This window comes from Notothenia rossii (assembly GCF_949606895.1).
Source record: "Notothenia rossii genome assembly, chromosome: 3".
Classification (NCBI taxonomy): Eukaryota; Metazoa; Chordata; class Actinopteri; order Perciformes; family Nototheniidae; genus Notothenia; species Notothenia rossii.
In genome coordinates this window covers 95,236,366-95,255,962 of record NC_136901.1, presented here as the reverse complement: position 1 = coordinate 95,255,962, position 19,597 = coordinate 95,236,366, and the positions used below count along the sequence as shown (strand labels likewise).

The following is a 19,597-nucleotide window of genomic DNA, read 5'->3' as shown; positions in this document are numbered from 1 at the left end:
GTGTGTGTGACTTCAAGAATGATGAATGAGTGTGAGGCTGTGGCTCAGTGGGTTGTGTGCTGAACTTTGAATCAGGGGGTAGCAAGTTGGAGTCCCACTGCAGTCAGCATGTCGTTGTGTCCCTGAGACACTTCACCTCAAAGTGCTCCTGTGGGGATTGTCCACAGTACTGAATGAATGTGAGTCACTTTGGATAAAAGCGTCTAACAAGTGACATGTGATGTAATGTGTGTTCAAGATATCCAACATTACTGATGACTCTTAGAGCCCTTTTTTGTAATGTGCATAACGGCTGCAGGTTGGTTTTGTGTTTCACACTGTCGAGACGAACGTCAATATTGAAAGAAAAATAATAATATCTGAGAAAAACGGATAAATAATTATTTGTATGAGTTGTCCAAGCGTCCTCTGTTGCCCTCCAGCCTCTCAAGTTCGGCTGAATCACTGAAGAACTGACACACTCAGAGTATATCATGATGTGTTCTCCAGAGTGTGTCTTGCTATCCCCAATTATTATTCATATTTTGATTGTCCAAGCAGTTTGCTACTTCCTCACTTAATCCCATTAGTGCCGTACATGTTGATCTGTCTTTCCTGAATCCATAGTGACTGTCGTCCAACAGCTGATGTGTTTCCATGAAACTGTCAAGTCTTTTTGTAAAACCCTTTTCAAGGATGAAAGTGGGAGAGCAAAGAAACATGTGATGTGTGTCACGGTGTTTATCCCAGTTTGATATCATGGTATAACTTTAGCTATTTTCATTTCATGAGGGAATGGACCAGATTGAAAAGACAAGTTACAAAGATGTGTTCATGGTTCTGCAATGTCTTCAATAATGTTTTTGACTCTAATCAAATCAATATGATTCCAATGGGTCGAGGACTTGCTTTTACATTTCCGTACAGTGTCTATGATTTCTCTTTCTTCGACTGCTCTGAGGAACAAAGAGCTATTGTTTTCACTCCAGAGGTCTGTACCTTCCCCTTTAGTTGTTTCTACGCTTTGCATTCTTTCTGCAGATCTGACCCCACATTCACAAAGAGTTGGTTCAAACCATGAACCACATCTTCTGTGTTATTGAGAACATTATCTTTGTCAACAAGAAACTCAGGGTAACCTGAACTCTTTGCTCCGTTTCTAACGACACTATTTAATACCTTCCATCAACCTTTCATTCTGATTGTTCTTAGTATTTTATTATTCTTTCTTACATATTCTCATAATATTGGTTCATTTATTCTTATATCTTTTCTATTTATTTTCTGCTTCTGAAGTTCTATATTTTATGAACTGTCTCTGTAGCAGAGGTGGGGACTCGAGTCACATGACTTGACTCGAGTCGCATATTTTTGGACTTGAGACTCTCTTGACTAACATTGATAAAAGACTTGACTTTGAACTGATGACTTGAGAGTTGACTTAAGCTTGAGACAGATGACTTGAAAGGACTTGACTTTTTAAAATTAAATATTTGCGTTTGTTTTTGTAGTGAGATATTACGTTTAGTTTTTTCGAAATGTGATTGGGTGATTATAGCGCCATGCGTGCAAACCTGGCAACCCACTAGAAGGCAGGAGTCTCAGTTAACATGGCAGCGGCTAGCGTTACTCCACAAATAGTGAAGTTTGGATTCAAGGATTATTTTGTCGATGACGGTAATAAGAAGAGAACAGCGGTATGCAGGGTCTGCAGCATAAAGATCAGTGACAGGACCACCACAACATCCACCTTCATTCCTCACTACAAAAAACCACAGAGAAAGGTGCGTGTGTTGTGTTAGCTAGAAAGCTAACGTTACGTTTAAGCTACGTTAGACTTGGTTTCAAATCGATTAAGCAAAGAGAAGACAAAACGGCAAATGAACACTAGAACCTCCAAGGGATTCATAAACTAAACACATTCACATTACACTTTTGAATAATGTAGTTCATCTACTTTTAGTAGTTTGTTTAAATGTTTTAATGATGTTGTTTTTGTTTGTAGAAGTGCATCATTCCTGGATTTATTGTAAAATGAATCTGAACTTTTTGATCTGTTCTGATGATAAACTGAAGCCATTTCTAAATGAACCCAATTAAGTGAGTTTTAAATCGTCCTGCTTAGTTTATAAGGAAATGATGAAGAGGAACAAATGAAATGATTGAAATGATATCTCTGTAGGAGCTGACGCTGTTGGCGGTTCTAGTGTTAACAGACCTTTAAATTCAATATGTGGAATGGAAAATGCCATATCTGATTTTCTTACTGGAGTTCTGCCTTTTTGAACAGACTTTCTGAGTCCTAGCTATATTGTCTGCAGTTCTAGGGTTAATATGAATCTAATATGATCGGCATCGGTCTGAATTAGATTTCAAATGATTAGCTGTGTATGTAATGAAGATCATAGTGTGGGTTGAATCCATTTTCATAACCACTGTCTTTGAACTGATTGAAATGTGGAAACTGGGCTTATTCATCAGAATGTCGTATGACTTGACTTGCTTGACTCTCACCACAGTGACTTGGGACTTGCTTGATACTTGTAGGTCAAGACTTGAGACTTGCTCATGACTTGCACATGAAGGACTTACTCCCACCTCTGCTATATAGTGTCTTTTTCTTTTTGCAGGCATTGTTTAGGCCAGTGTTTCCCAACCTGGGGGACACGCCCCCCATGGGGGTGATCACAGGGGGTGCGCCAGGCCTCAGATGATTTGAGGACAGATATCATATTCAGACTTTTTTTTCATTTTTCCTTTTTTATTTTTTTTATTCAGTTGGATGATTTGTCACAGTTGCTCCGATCAGATCGCTCTCCTCCATTTTGTAGAGTATTTTCGACTTTTGAATCCACATAAACACATCGGCAAAACCCGGCTTACTTTGAGCATGTGTTTTAAACACTTTAATCCCTTTGTGAATTGTTTCCACTTGCGCCGCTCTTTAATTTCTTCATACAGCGAGAATCCAAATAAACGAATCCTGAGTCCAATAACCATCAAAGTCACTCCAATAGTGCTCCTTAATTACGCTTTCATCATCCTATAACTAAATACTACCCCCCTTGTGTGTGTGTGGGGGGGGGGGCGCAACTTCCAACCAGAGTCATTTGGGGGGGGCTCTTGGGAAAAAAGGTTGGGAACCCCTTGTTTAGGCCATTAGTGATCCATACCTGAGCGTGTCCAGTCCAGCAGACTGCAGCCTCCCCCCTGAGGCTCCTGGATGATTGTAGCTCAGGTCCAGCTCTCTCAGATGGGAGGGGTTTAAAGCTGAGGCCAGAGCATCACCGCCTTCCTCTGTGATCAGACAGCCTGACAGCCTGCAGACACACAAACAAGCCGTCAGATCATCTGAGGGTCCAGGACTGGAAGGGGGCGGGGCTTATTACTGCATCACCTCTGGGTCATCTCTACACCTAAAACTCCAGTCACTGCTTCACAGTTCAACTGGACAGCCATGGTAAGGGTCTTATTGATATGAACAGATCATAAAACAAAGGAATAGAGAATAATGTGAACAAGGACACAGAGAGATGACTACAAGAAGATCTGCAGCCGACACACTCTACTACAGTTTGGACATCAGACCTCCAACACCACCAGGCAGATCGTCTGAGACGCTCACAGTGTGGCCTATCAGGGCTGCTCATTGTGGAGATACATGGAGTATTTCAGAAATCATCCAGAGTGTTAGACACAGAATAATGAAATGGTGTTTAACCAGCACCACCTCAGCTCCTGCTGGCTGGTCCTGAGGCGTCTCAGGACACAAATTAAATCACTCAGCATGTTCTGTCTCTTCAGAGCTCCTCCCCCAATCTCTGAGGCCCAGTCAGCCTGCAGAAGAAGCTTTAATCTGACGCTCAGTTAGACTGCTTGTATCTGTGGTCTCATCCTTTCAGTGACTACCTAAAGCTCATGACGGGGAGTAAGGGTTGATCGCAGACGGACCTCCAGCTCAGCTTCCTGACTCTTAACGATTGTGTACAACGCCTGCATCACTGCTGACTCTGCAACAAACCGCCTGTCCATCTAACGCTTCATTTGACCCTCCCTCGTTAACGAGACCCTGAGATAGTTGAACTCCCCACTTTGGAGAGAAACTGGCCGTTTCTCAATGTCCAGTAAAGCTGCTGCAGAGCCACTATTTCAAGTATACTACATCATCGAGTAGCGCCGAAGGACTGTTTAAATGCCCAGCATTCGGCGCCACTCGATGTCGGAGTATACTTGAAATAGTGGCTCTGCAGCAGCTTTACTCGACATTGAGAAACGGCCGCTCACTGCCAACCCGGAGGGAGCAATCCACCGTTTCCAGGAAGAGAGTCTCGGACTAGGAGGTGCTCGGCTGAAACTACCCAAATGAGTTCTGGAGGTCAAACGCTTCGTCCAATAAGAGCTGCCCAAATCACTCATAATGAAAGCTCCTTTTAGAGGCTTTAAAGAAGGTCGTGCCAGGAGTCATTTGGAGAATTGTGACACATTTGTTGTGTCTCGTTTCACAACAACAATGTTAAGAGAGAGTTAAGCACCTGAGCTTGCTCTGTTTTTATACATTTTGCAGACTATATTATTATTATTTTATTTCTATAAAGATGTACGTCTTGTAATTGCACTGTTGAGGAACCTCTGACCTACGTGTTTCCTTCATTGCAGAACTACACCGTAGTTGTGTATATGACATGACAATACATCTCTGAATCTTGAATGTAATCGATGATGGTATAACGTGTGTTCTCTCCTTGTTGCGTTTCAAAGATACAGATGTGAGTGATGGTATTCCCACAGCACAGCAGCATGGCTGATGGTGGTATTGACTTGTATTGCTGGCTAAGTCAAACTGTTCTGGTCTCTGACCTGAGAGTCTTCAGTTCACAGTGTGGACTCTCCAGTCCAGCAGACAGCAGCTTCACTCCTGAATCCTGCAGGTCGTTGTTACTCAGGTCCAGATCTCTCAGACTAGAGGACTGGGAGCTGAGGACTGAGGACAGAGCTGCACAGCTGCTCTCTGACAGGTCACAGCCACTCAGCCTGAAGAGAACAAAATGAACAAAAAGAGAAACAACATTTGTGTTTAAAATGAATCCCCCTGGATAAGATATGATATGTAGGATTGTAATGGCGCATGTGATGGAACCAGCCAATAGGAAGTCTAGGAGGGTTTGCCTCCCTGGAGCAAACACACATGGAGAGTTTAGTCCTGTTTGTTCCATTGCTGCTTTCAGCAGAGCGCCATCAACAGAGTATGTACTCGTGCCTACAAATACATCTGGATCTGGCTTCTCTGTTTTGAATATCGTGAAATCTCTTGAAATCCCTGCAGTCTGCGCTTCTAGGCAACTTTTAAAAAGGAAGTAGAAGACTGACTGTTCCTATAAAGTTATTCTTAGTATATGTCACATGGTCCAATTACCCACAAAGAAATCAGACTTAACGATGTTGACTGAAGTGAGGCGGGGGGAGCTAGCTAGCTAACTTTGTCTCATTTATGGTTTCATTAATATGAAATTCATTCAATCCAGGATCACAGTTTTCAAAGCTAATCAAGCTGTCATATTTCACAAATGGCTACTACAAAAATATATGTAACACATTTGTTTTAGTTAGTTGCTAAAACAAAGCTAGCTAAGGCTTTGGCTAAAGTAACTTGGTTAAATGTAGCTAACCAAAATATAACACATGCATGTGAACGTGTGTTCTCTCATTGTTGCGTTACAAAGATACAGATGTGAGTGATGGTATTCCCACAGCACAGCAGCATGGCTGATGGTGGTATTGACTTGTATTGCTGGCTAAGTCAAACTGTTCTGGTCTCTGACCTGAGAGTCTTCAGTTCACAGTGTGGACTCTCCAGTCCAGCAGACAGCAGCTTCACTCCTGAATCCTGCAGGTCGTTGTTACTCAGGTCCAGATCTCTCAGACTAGAGGACTGGGAGCTGAGGACTGAGGACAGAGCTGCACAGCTTCTCTCTGACAGGTCACAGCCACTCAGCCTGAAGAGACGATGAGGACAACAGTTAATCAGAAGACAGCAGTGTGTTAATAACTGATTCACTAAATCAATGATCTCTGTACTCACAGAGCTTTGTTGGAGGCTTTGACCACTGGCAGCAGCCTCAGAAGAGCCTCCTCTGAAGCAGAGTATTTCTTCAGGTCAAACACGTCCAGATCTTCTCCTGATGACAGTAAGATGAAGACCAGAGCTGACCACTGAGCAGGAGACAGTTTATCTGTGGAGAGACTTCCTGAACTCAGGGACTGTTGGATCTGCTCCACTAGAGAACGATCATTCAGTTCATTCAGACAGTGGAACAGGTTGATGCTTCTCTCTGCAGACAGATCCTCTTCTATCTTCTTCTTGATGTACTGGACTGTTTCCTGATTGGTCTGTGAGCGACTTCCTGTCTGTGTCAGCAGGCCTCTTAGGAGTTTCTGAATGTTATTTAAGTCACTTCCTGTCTGTGTGAGCAGACCTCGTAGGAGTTTCTGATTGGTCTGCAGAGAAAGACCCAGGAGGAAGCGGAGGAACAAGTCCAGGTGTCCGTTTGGACTCTGTAAGGCCTGGTCCACAGCACTCTGGTAGAGATGTGTTAGTTCAGGTTTGACTTTATGCTTCTGGGAGGTTGTTGGTTCTTCTGCCAGCAGGTTGACTCCAGAGGTGATGAAGGTCAGATGGACATGAAGAGCAGCCAGAAACTCCTGAAAGCTCAGATGGACGAAGCAGAACACCTTGTTCTGGTACAGTCCTCTCTCCTCTCTAAAGACCTGTGTGAACACTCCTGAGTACACTGAGGCTGCTCTGATATCGATGTCACACTCTGTCAGGTCGGACTCATAGAAGATCAGGTTGCCTTTCTGCAGCTGCTCAAAAGCCAGTTTCCCCAGAGACTCCATCATCTTCCTGCTCTCTGGACTCCAGTGTGGATCTGTCTCAGCTCCTCCATCATACTTGATGTTCTTCACTTTGGACTGAACCACCAGGAAGTGGATGTACATCTCAGTCAGGGTCTTGGGCAGCTCTCCCCCCTCTCTGGTTTCCAACACCTCCTCCAGAACTGAAGCAGAGATCCAGCAGAAGACTGGGATGTGGCACATGATGTGGAGGCTTCGTGAGGTCTTGATGTGGGAGATGATGGTGCCGGCCTGCTCCTGATCTCTGAACCTCTTCCTGAAGTACTCCTCCTTCTGTGGGTCAGTGAACCCTCGGACCTCTGTCACCATGTCCACACACTCAGGAGGGATCTGATTGGCTGCTGCAGGTCGTGTGGTTATCCAGAGGCGAGCAGAGGGAAGCAGCTTCCCCCTGATGAGGTTCGTCAGCAGCACATCCACTGAGGTGGACTCTGTGACATCAGTCAGGATCTCAGTGTTGAGGAAGTCCAGAGGAAGTCGACTCTCATCCAGACCGTCAAAGATGAACACGACCGGGAACTGATCAAACCTGCAGATTCCTGCGTCTCTGGTTTCAGAGAAGAAGTGATGAACAAGTTCCACCAAGCTGTACTTGTTCTCTCTCACCACATTCAGCTCTCTGAAGGTGAATGGAAATATGAACTGGATGTCCTGGTTGGCTTTGCCTTCAGCCCAGTCCAGAGTGAACTTCTGTGTTAAGACTGTTTTCCCAATGCCAGCCACGCCCTTTGTCATCACTGCTCTGATTGGTGCATCTCTTCCAGGTGAGGCTTTAAAGAGGTCTTCTTGTCTGATGGTTGTTTCTGGTCTGTCTGGTTTCCTGGATGCTGTTTCAATCTGTCTGACCTCATGTTCAGCATTGACCTCTGCAGACCCCCCCTCTGTGATGTAGAGCTCTGTGTAGATCTGGTTCAGAAGGGTTGGGTTTCCTGCTTTAGCAATGCCCTCAAACACACACTGGAACCTCTCCTTCAGGGTGGACTTAAGTTTACGCTGACAGACTCCAGCAAAGGTTCCTGAAAGAACACAGAACAAAGATCATGAGGTCACACTGTAACTCTGGTTCTCTGAATGAAGTATGGATATATGTTGGTCTCTTGAGACATCAGCAGAGGAGACATTTATCCAGAGTGTTAACTCTCTATAGAAACCCTCTTACTGCTGTGCAGACGGTCAGCCAGCTCCTCCTGCTTCATGCTCCTCAGGAAGTGCAGTGTGATGTTCAGGAAGGCCTCTCTGCTGCTCCTCTGCTCTTCATCCTCAGCCTCCAACACCTCCTCATCCTCACTCTGACTCTCTAAGCCTTCTGGGTAATCTGAACTCAGAGCCTTCTGGATCTTCTTCAGCTCGCTCTTCACAAAGGTGACGATGTGGTCCTCCAGCAGCTGGAACATCACATGAAGGACACAAACTATAAACCATGGATCCAAACATCAGATCCGGACAGACTGACTCTCTGAAAGTGCAGCATGGAGATGACTGTGAACAGAAGAGAGCTCAAGTATCTGTAGTACATGTACTCACCGTGAATATGGAGTCCAGCTGTGTCTGATGCTGCTGGGCAGACTGACCACCGGGAACCTCCCAGCTCTCCTGGTCCCCTCTGTGGAGGAACCATGAAGCATTAGCTCACATGATGTCTGTCCACACAGAGACACACTCAGGGTAAAGGAGGACAGGGAAACAGGCTGGTGGTCCTGTGCGTCAGCGGGAACTTTGCACTACAGGAATATTTATTTCCAGCTACTGTTGAAGAGGATTCTGTCCATCCTTCATTCTGGTCTTCCTGGAACGTGGCTGTGTGGATAGAGACTGGACTCTGCAGCTGGCTAACAGCTGTTCATCAGGAAGAGGACAGACCTAGGGACAGTTCTTACACCAGCCCCCGTTACCCCCCCCCCAGCTCCACCTCCAGCACCACAGCAGGGGTCAGGGTTCACCTGGCAGTAGAGCTGGTTGTGACTTTGATGAAGGCTCAGTCTCCTCCATCAGAAGTGTTTGTGAGATGGTGGAACAGCTTCTGAACAGCCTGAGCTTTCAGATGGAGTTTCACTGCCCCTCCCAGTGTGGACGTTCACAACTAAACACTTTGGACATGAGGAGGGGTCGGGCGAGACTTTAAGAACTAGTTTTATTCTATGATAACCAAACTCTTGCTATGAGTTACAGCTTACCTCTGATCAGCAGATGGAGGTTGTCCTTTAAAGTTTATGATGGCGTCCTTCGACCGGTCGCTCTTGAAGGACAGACAGCTGGGAGAGTCTGGTCTCTGCTGCTGGACCCTGAAACAGAAACAGATTCAAGTTGGACAAAAACGGATGGAAATTATGTTAAATCTCTTAACCTGTTTAACCCTGAGCCTGTTTTCAGGTCTCAGGCTCGAAAATGACATGCCCAGAACAAATGACTATATCTTCACTTCTAAAAAGGGGTAAATTATTAATATTTTTTCTCAAAGCAATGATAAACCTGTGAGTTGAATGCAGATGAGTCAGAATCAATATAGATGTTTTTATTTTAAAGTAAATTCAGATTTGAAGATAGTAAAAAAATGTAAATTATAGAGAGGCGAAGTCCCTCCCTTTCCGGGGGAGCTCCATGGACCTTATTTCTGAAAAAGTATGTATTGAAGTCAATGGGGAGAAAGATTATCTTCCGATCCCGTTTGAATTGTGCCACGAATTACACATATGATGTTTGTCAATTTAAAAGATAATTTTGCAAGTTAAAAAATAAAAATGTGAAGTAACACTTTTGTTTGTGTGAAACGCTGAATTACACTCAATGAACTACATCTCCCTCTCGCCCCACACACCAAGACGGCCGTCATGTTGGCACATTTCACTTCTTTCCTTCAGAATGAGGCGGAAAGTATTAAAAGAGGTGAAAATCACTCCAAGTCTGGGCACGTTGAGAGCTGTACATACACACAAGGGGAGTTAGTCGGTTCCGTGAGAGCCAGCATGCGGGACCGGGACTCTGGGATTTGTAGTCTTTATAGTCGCGTATTTTTCATAGTCTTATATTTCAACAGTTTTAAGACAAACTTAAAACAAACAAACAAAAACTTTTTTGAAATGGAAATTATTTTTTAAATTGACAAACATCATATGTGTAATTCATGGCACAATTCAAACGGGATCGAGAGATAATCTTTCTCTCTCCATTGACTTCAATACCGGAAGTAGATGGGCGTGACTTCGCCACTCTATAGTGTCCGTCCAAAAAAAAAACATTACTTATCGTGAAAACCACCCTTGAATGATGGGATAGTAGACTAAAAGCTTGTATCAAGATTGATGCAAAAGAAGTGACATTTGACCTTTTTAGAGGGGTTTAGAAAAAAACACCTTTGGGGTCATTTGGGTTTATTTGCCATATCTCTGGAACCAATTGGTCGATTTTGGTGATTGACATCCTGTTTTGAACCGTTAGAGCCAATAGAATCGAGGGGGGATTCCTAAATCCACCTAAATATTACCATTGGCAGGGCCCGACAGTAACGGTTGCCAGGTTGCCATTGGCAACAATTCAGAAAAAATGTCAACCACTTCTTGGCCTTTGGTTTCCATCAGTGGCAACCAGTTTCTAACATAGAGAAATAAGGACAGCAAACAGCTAAATGTGCACCCCAAAAGAGATACATGTTAATTATTTGTTGTATTAAGAGTGATATTTAATTATTGTTGTGACCAGTCGGAACCTGATACTTAAGTTGCACGTGCGTTGGTGTGATTACGGAGCCAGAAAGCGATGCACGTTTACTCGCATGCGCGGTGCGCCGTGTGTTTGTTTTACAATTAATGGCGAAGCAAAGTAAGTTATTTGGCTGTGGGGTAAAAAGTTCGGCCAACCCGTCAACATCTCAAACGAATGTTCAAAGTGATTCAACTGATAAAAAGCAAGATGAACCCGAACGTAAAGCAAAGAGGAAATGGGTAAAGTCTTGGGAGGCGAAACATATGGTGTTATTTTTGTGCCTCTATCCTGAGCAAGCAATGACACATTTTGAGCATAGAAAATGTTATTGAGCGCCAATTGAACATTTTAGACCACAGAAAAATAGATTTTGAAAACACATCAATTCTATTTTGAAGAGAAATTGACTCAAGCCCTGTCACAAACTCCTGCACACGCTCTCTCTCCCTCGCTCAACCTCTCCACCCAGTGCGTGCTCAGGTTTGCCTGCGGGCTCCAAGTTGGCACAGTGTTACAAATGTGCCACAAAACCAACCAAATCGGAGAACTCGAGAAGGTCCATTCTGATTGGCTGTTTTGTCTCCAATAATATCTTCTGTCTGAGATATGGAAAGAGAGGGATTTTAGGTTGCCATCAAGTTTGGTCAGACTAACACATCTCTAATGTTAAATAAATAAAAAACTATTCACAGTTAAGAATTAGATATTAATTATTAATGCCACAAATGATTGCATACAATTATAGTTTCTTATTTCTCCAGCATGGTAGCTGTCATACAGAAGTTAAATCCATTTCTCCCTTACTCTAAGAAGAAATATTTTGAGTGGGGTGGTGACTATAGTTAACCATAATTCACTTTTGGGTCACAGTTCCTCCACAGACCTTGTCTAGTGTAACACCGGAGATATAGGTTGCCAAGCTAGAGCTAGCAAGGCACTCTAACTTGACTCTCATCACTGAGTACACGTCTGATATCACTATTGCTTGATGGAAAATAAAGAGTGGAAATCCATCTTAAATACTCCGCCTCCTTCTTACCGGCACTACACTGGTGACCCTGCATTTTTCGCGATAGTTTCCAAAAAAAATAATTGAACATGGCTGAACGAGATGTTTTCGTTAAGCTGCCGGAGTTTTGGGAGCATGCCGCGGAGGCATGGTTTGCACACGTGGAGGCTCACTTCGCTTGCAAGCATCTCCACGACGAAGAGCTGAGATATTACCACGTGGTGGCTTCGCTGGGGGTTTCTACTTCAGCCAGCTTAGTGGGTTTCATCGCAGCACCCCCACGCCTCGGCAAATACGAGGCTATCAAGGCTCTTCTCCTGAAGACATTTGGTTTATCGACGAGAGAAAGAGCCCGCCAAATTATGAACATTCAGGGCCTCGGAGATGGCAAGCCATCTCAGTTGATGGAGAAGATGCTAAGCCTGCTAGGAGGGGAAGATACCCAGATTTTGTTCATGGAGATGTTTCTTCAACACTTACCTCCCCGGGTCCAGACGGCGTTGGCCAACACACCCATCACGGAGCCCCGCGCGCTGGCCGGAGAAGCGGACCGTTTCTTCCTGGCTACACGACAGTCTGGTGCGGAGACGTTGGTTGTGGCGCACAGCGGCCCTTCGGCGGGCAAGAAAGCATGGCGGAGGCCGGACACAGCGGCGCCGAGTCGGCGAAGGGATACCGGTGAGTGTTTCTACCATGCACGTTTCGGGACAATGGAAAAGAGGTGCATCGCTCCATGCAGCTACAAGCCTCCGGGAAACGGGGGTGCCGACGCTCAGTCGTGGCTCTGAGTGTCGGCGGCACGGGCAGGCTCCTTTTCGTCAAAGACAGTGTTTCAGGGAACCTGTTTCTCTGCGACACGGGTGCGCAGCGGAGTGTGGTTCCCGCGTCGAGAGAAGACATCACTCGAGGCGGGCACGGCCCACGGCTAACAACGGCTAACGGCGGGCCCATTCGCACGTACGGATTACGGCTTATGTGTTTGTGCATCGGTGGACAGCGTTTCAGCTGGGAGTTTGTAACAGCGGACATTTCTTTTCCTCTTCTTGGGGCGGATTTTTTGTGTGCTCATGGGCTGTTGGCCGTTTAGTGGATGCCTTAACGTTTTCTTCTCTCGTGTGCTCACTCAGCAGCGCAGCGTACGACGGGCTGTCGGGCTCGCTGTCGGGGGAGGACATTTTTCTCAGACTTTTGGCTGAGTTTCCTGATCTGTCGCTGCCCACTTTCTCCGCGCTCACCACCAAACATGGCGTGGAGCACCACGTCACCACCGAGGGGCCTCCAGTCTACGCCAGGGCCCGACGGTTGAACCCTTCTAAGCTAGCCGTAGCGAGGGCGGAATTCGCAACCATGAAACGCCAACAGCCCTTGGGCCTCTCCTCTGCACGTCATGCCCAAGCCGAACGATGGTTTCCGCCTGTGCGGGGATTACCGCCGACTCAACGATGCCACTACACCTGACCGCTACCCGGTGCCGCACGTACAGGACTTTTCAGCGCATCTGGTACGCTCGGCTGGGCACGTTTTCATCCGCCACGACGCGCACAGGGGCCCCCTACAGCCCCCTTACGATGGGCCTTTCCGGGTTTTGGAGCAGGGGGACAAACACCTGGTGGTCGACATGGGTGGCAAGGCGGAGACCGTCTCGGTGGACCGGGTGAAGGCTGCTCATTTGGACTTGGAGCAGCCGGTGGTGTTGGCCCGTCCACCACGACGGGGTCGACCCCCGTCTTCGATTCCCGCTACAGGTTCGAGTCCTGTGGTCCCGGTTCCCACTTTGCTGGGAACCGCACGTTCAGGAGTTGTTTTGCCTGCCCCCATACTCAGGAGTAGAGGGGGTCGGCGTGTTGTTCCTCCCCGCTGCACGGACTTTGTTTATCTGTGAATTCTGGGGGGGCTTGTGTGGTGACTATAGTTAACCATGATTCACTTTTGGGTCACAGTTCCTACACGGACCTTGTTTAGTGTAACACCGGAGATATAGGTTGCCAAGCTAGAGCTAGCAAGGCACTCTAACTTGACTCTCATCACTGAGTACACGTCTGATATCACTATTGCTTGATGGAAAATAAAGAGTGGAAATCCATCTTAAATACTCCGACTCCTTCTTACCGGCACTACAATGGGTTGATTTCATTCTGCTCCGTTGTGCATTCACTTCCGGTAAAAGTTCCTTCAAAATAAGAGTCTTGATCTTATTACTACCAAAATAAAAGTGCTAAACGAAACTTTACCATAGGAAAATATTGGCTACAAATATAATCACTTCTATAAAAAGGTAACACATGTTAAATATGGTTGGACTTATAAAAGGTAATTTACAGCATTAATAATTAATATCTAATTCTTAACTGTGAATGGTTTTCATTTATTTAACATTACAAATGTATTAGTCTGGCCAATCCAAGACTTCGATGCTGAAGGGCCAGTGGATCTATGGTGGGGGTCAGCACAAAGGTCAAACCCACATTTGAAAGGGAGACAACGGATGACCAAGAAACTAGTGACTTGCTCAATTCATGTTTGAGGGATCTGTGAAGAACATGACAGCAGCTGCACTACTGGTGTTTAGTATACCAGCCATTGAGGGTGGACGAGTTTCCTACCACTTAGGTTTCAAATAATTGTGTTAATTACTTATTGTAAAGCATTTGAACATTCTTTTGTCACATGTTCATTATTAAGTTGATGAATAACTGTATAGTATCTTAATTATTTAAAATATAAGGTGACTAAAAATGGCAACCGTATTTTCAGTTTTGGCAACCAAAAGCTGATGCCTGGTTGCCTGGCAACCACTTTAAAAAGTTAGCGTTGAGCCCTGCTATCGAGGAGTGAGAGTGAAGCGCACGCAGTTTGCCCAAAACCGGAAGCTCTGTTACACTCTATTTGTAAAATACGTTTATTGCCATAAAGGTTATGATGGATTATCAGTAATCATTTCAAAGTGACACAGAGACATTGGATTAACCTTCAGCAGCGTTTGTCTGCGTTCAAATGCCCTGAAACACAACTTTTGATCAGAAAACAGCAAAGGTAAGACGTAAAGTCAAGTTGTGTGTTGTCTTTCCTGGCTTTCGCTGCCGTGAGTTTTGGTCGCACAGTGATGATACTTATACTATCGGAATCAATATGATATGATATCTTGTTTGTGCAGATCCGATGAATATACAATATTGCTACCGTGAGTTATTTGCTAAGTGCGTTAGCACTCTTTCGCTTAGTGCTAATTCAGACGCCCGGCGTTAGACTTGTGTTTTGTTTCGGTAAAAATTGTTCATATCGTCAGTTAGCTGAGTTTCTTCCCGTTAAGTGGGTATGACACATTAGTAGGTTGTTAAATGTTAAGAAGCCCTGACACCAGGGCAGGCCCGGCTCCAGGATGAAATGACTGAGGGTTGTTAAAAAATCTGAGGGGGCGATTTTTTTTCTCTCACAACAACGAAAAATACTGGCAATGTAATGAATTGACACACCAAGCTTTTTTCCTTCTCACTGCTCTACAATCTCTTTGCTTCTTTATTGTTATTCTGGAGGGGAAAACTTACTTCCGGGTGTACAATTCTCCGTTATCCAATGGGAATGGACGCTCACATTGCCTTTTAAGGGCAGCCGACGCAAACGAATGCCGTGCTTCCATGAGCGTCAAATCCCGCAGCAGATGGGAATACATTGCAATCAGTTGAAAGCTATTTGCGTCCCTTTATGAAGCTGAAGGAGCCTAGGAGCGTCACAACTGCACGCCATGGGACCCTGACCAAGCGTCGCTCCTAGAAGATTATGGAGTGAGAGTATGTTGTCTAGTCAGGTCAGGATTAAAGACATTAATCCGGTTGATTTTTTATTTTTAGGATTGAATGTTCAGACCAAGGCCTAAAACCTGTCATTTCATAAGAAAGTGACTGATATATAAACCAAATGTAATATTGGATCAAACACTACACCAAATGGACAGACACAGATTAAAAGTAGAGTCTCCTGGTTTGTCTCTAGAGTCTAACTGCCATGAGGAAAATCAAATCAATGTTCCAAAATCCGTCACGAGATGTCGCTCATTGTACCAATATGGTTGATATAATACATAACATATTATTATTCTAGTAAAAGGGCTCGCTTTGGCAAAAACTTGATCCATACAGGCAGCCCTAAATAATAACAAGTAACCATCATGTGTTGTGCTATCTGTAGTTGTCTGTCTTATTTTTTGTTGATGTCAAACAACATGGATTTCAAGTCAATATACGAAAGTAAATCAAGAAATGAAGTAAACAAGCTGATCTTCGAGTTCCTCAAAAACACTGGTCTGAGGACAAGGATTTAATATGATCATTTAATAAATCAACAGTAGGTGGCGATATATGCTCCAATTGGAAGCGATTCGCCATTAAAGAAAAAAGAAGAAGAAGAAGTAGAAGAAGAAGTAGAAGAAGAAGAAATACGCTAATGCTACAAACAGGCACAACACTGTTACTCTGTTTTTACTGACATGTAACATTTGATTTCACCTTGCTCTATTTTTTTAACGCACGTTCAAAAACGGGAACATTTTCGGGAGTTTCAACCGGGTACCAGCCACCGAAAACGGGGACTCTGCCCGGAAACGGGGACGTTTTGGTCACCCATCCGACTGTGTTTACAGCTAAGCACATACGCTAACATTAAGACTAGCTCACTTGGGGTTGAGGCTTTTTTACACGTCGCTTGACTGCCTGCCCACATATCTGATCTAAACATAGTAACGTGTATTGTGGAAAAAAATTATTTAAAGTTATTTAATAATCGTGAGATTTATTGTACTTTTTGATGGATGAATGATGCTCAAAGTGAGGGGGCAAAGAATACAACTGAACCTTTTTTCCCCCTCGTGGCGCCGGGCCCGCACCAGGGGCGTCGCCTGGACCTGGAAACATTCGGGACTTAGCCCACAGTGGCGGCGCTACAGTCGAATTTTCTACTGCAAGACTCCCCGCACGCACATACACAATTGCGCCATCTGGTGTCACAAACGTGTGCCTGCATTAGCTTTGTTACGGCAATGGATTGTGGGAGATTCTCATAGCACGTGAGGATCTCTTGAGGGTAAGGTGCCTGTATTATCTCGGTGGACAAAATGTATGTTTTTATTTTATAAAGCTAAAGCCCCCGGATGCCTACCCCAGGCGACGCCCATGCCTGACACACAGTTCCGTGCCGGCGGGGACAAACACAACAATATTCAGGCTTAACAGGTTCAGTTCTCGCTGAGAAAAAACGACTTCCTCTCTCCTGATTATGTGGCCGTAAAACATGCTGGAGAAAAACTGCTGGAAAATAAGTTGGACAAGAATTCATACGGACTAGTTTTATTCAACGATAACCAGACTCTTACTGTGAGTTACAACTTACCTCTGATCAGCAGATGGAGGTCGTTCTTTAAAGTTTATGACGTCGTCCTTTGAGTTGTCGCTCTTGAAGGACAGACAGCTGGGAGAGTCTGCTCTCTGCTGCTGGACCCTGAAGCAGAAACAGATGCTTTTGCCAGCTGGAGAGAAACTGATGGAAAATATGTTAAATCTCTTAGAGTCACTTTATATAACAACGTAATGCTAGTGATCGCTTTGTGTTGCCGATGTGTGAACAGATTGAAAAGAACATTAAACATTTAAACCTTCCTGACTTTCTGAGCTCCCTATATCAGCCGGTGGACTGCTCTCTATGTGAAGGACAGCTTTTCAGAGAAAATCCAAAAGACGTGAAGTTTATCTACGAAGCGCCTCGCCTCTCTTCAGCTGCACTCCAGCACCAGCAGTGTGAAGCTAACGTAAAGAATGTGTCTTTAAAGGATAACGCCAGAGAGTTCATGCAGACTCCGGTCTGATCCTGAACTTCCTGACGGGCAGACCCCAGGCAGTGCGGGTGGGAAACATCACATCCTCCACCCTGATCCTCAACACCGGAGCCCCTCAAGGCTGCGTGCTCAGCCCTCTCCTCTACTCCTTGTTCACTCACGACTGTGTGGCCACACACAGCTCCAACACCATCGTGAAGTTTGCTGACGACACGACCTTCATCGGCCTGATCACCGACGGCAACGAGACGACGAACAGAGAGAAGGTCGAAACCCTGACATCTTGGTGCCAGGACAACAACGCCCCCATCGCCATCAATGGGACTACGGTGGAGAGAGTCAGCATCTTCAGGTTCCTCTGGGTCCACATCACTGAGGACCTGACATGGCTGCTTTATATATATATATATATATATATAAATATATATATATATATATACTGTATATATATATATATATATATATATATATATATATATGTCTATATAATAGTCTGCGTTATTGTTGGAGGAACCTGTGACCCTGTTTCTATTGCACTACTTCACTGCAGTGTTTCCCCTATATACAAATAGTGGCGGCGCAGCGCCGCTGCTGAAATATGAGCGCCGCTGCTAGGGGGCGCCAGCCAGGTACCAAAAAAATAAAAAAAATAAAAATATATATATATATTTTTTTTTTACTTTTTTTTTTTTTCTTAAAATAATAATAAGTGGTGACCCTTTTTCATTTTTGATTGTTTGTGATGTGGATTTGTAGTATTTGTGTTACTGTATGTTCAATAAAGGTGTGTGTTTGCTAAATGTTGAGACATCGCCACTGTATGTACTAGGCAGGGCCCATTTCTGGCCTAGGGCGCCAGATCTGGGGGGCGGTGCGCTGGTAGCTCCCCCATACCCCCCTAGAGGATGTGACGTCCACCCCCCAATTCCAACATGTTCATACAATACTGAATACATTTGAAGCCATTTTGACATCTATTACCTATGTTAATAAGTTTCTGTTTTTGCAGTGTATTTGTCTTTTGTAGAGATTTGTCATTTATTCTTTACAAATAAAATGTCGCCTAAAATCTCACCTAGGGCAGCAAATTGTCTAGAACCGGCCCTGGTACTAGGCCTCAAGAGCCTTTCTTGTGCTGACACATAGAAACAAATTGGCGGGGCGCACTTTGCACGCGCACACACAAAAATATTCCACGCGCTCCGCGCTCACATTATGCTGGGCCCACGTGCCTTAGCACCGCTGCTATGACTCCATCCTAGGGGAAACACTGCACTGTATCTGTGTATATGACAAATCAAACCTTTGACCTTTGGACTTCCTGAAGGTTACACAGAAGCTTTAACACAGACAACAACTGACTTCATGGGAGGAGATACAGGAGCTTCAAATCACGGACAAACAGACAAAAAATCTGTTTGTACCCCTGGGCCGTCAGGCTGCTTCACCACCACACGTAATGCAATAACCGTAATCATCTTCACACATATACACTTTTTTAATGCACTTATTTTTACATCACTATTTTTAACAATCTTTTCCCCCGTGTGATTGTTTATGTTGTCTGTCCTACTGCCGTGTTTGTATTGTTATGTATGTCTAGTTATTGCACACTGGGGCAGGGCTGCACTCTGAATCTCATTGTATTTTTGTACAATGACAATAAAAGTCTATAACTTTATATCAAACGGCTTTTAGTCAGTTTGAGTCTTACCCCCCATCAGCAGATTGAGGCTCCATTGAGCGGTCACTCTTAGAGGACTCAGGTCCAGGTCCAGATCCAGGTCCAGGTCCAGGTCCAGGTCCAGGTTCCAGGTCCATGTTGTTAGGACCCTCACAGTGTAACCTTTAGGAGGAAACCACTTCCTGTTGCTTCCTCTTTGCCTTTCTTTGGGATCACGCTTCACTTCTATTGGACTCTGAAAATAAAATCTCCACATTTATTCATTCTTAAATGTATGTCTTTTATATTTAAACATTAGTTTGCTTTATATTACCCCTTGTATTTATAATTGTTTCATATATTATTTATATTAGATTACAATTTTTATTTTTGTATTCATTTTTTTATATATATATGTTACCACGATTCCTGTTAACAAAAGTATTTTAATATTATTTATTTTAATGATATGTATTTTATTTCATGCTCCTTTACTCTTATCTCTGTTTAC

General features: G+C 44.4%; 1 protein-coding gene across 3 annotated transcripts in view; it reads right to left on the bottom strand.

Moving 5' to 3' along the window:
• Nucleotides 1–2,275: 2,275 nt before the first annotated feature.
• LOC307032495 (NLR family CARD domain-containing protein 3-like) overlaps nucleotides 2,276–19,597 on the bottom strand; it is a 21,059-nt gene continuing 3,737 nt past the window's right edge. Inside the window, exons 2-11 of one of the 3 annotated variants that reach the window (XM_079670490.1) lie at nucleotides 19,138–19,342; nucleotides 16,982–17,089; nucleotides 9,066–9,173; nucleotides 8,416–8,494; nucleotides 8,051–8,276; nucleotides 6,453–7,907; nucleotides 6,059–6,398; nucleotides 5,799–5,972; nucleotides 4,837–5,010; nucleotides 2,276–3,299 (exon numbers count right to left, since the gene is read on the bottom strand). In XM_079670490.1, coding sequence (XP_079526616.1) covers nucleotides 3,131–3,299; nucleotides 4,837–5,010; nucleotides 5,799–5,972; nucleotides 6,059–6,398; nucleotides 6,453–7,907; nucleotides 8,051–8,276; nucleotides 8,416–8,494; nucleotides 9,066–9,173; nucleotides 16,982–17,089; nucleotides 19,138–19,244 — 2,940 coding nt within the window. In that variant the 5' untranslated portion in view covers nucleotides 19,245–19,342 and the 3' untranslated portion in view covers nucleotides 2,276–3,130. Of the gene's footprint in view, nucleotides 3,300–4,836; nucleotides 5,011–5,798; nucleotides 5,973–6,058; nucleotides 7,908–8,050; nucleotides 8,277–8,415; nucleotides 8,495–9,065; nucleotides 9,174–16,981; nucleotides 17,090–19,137; nucleotides 19,343–19,597 lie in introns of all 3 variants that reach the window. The other 2 variants (XM_079670492.1, XM_079670491.1) reach the window with 2 other exon arrangements.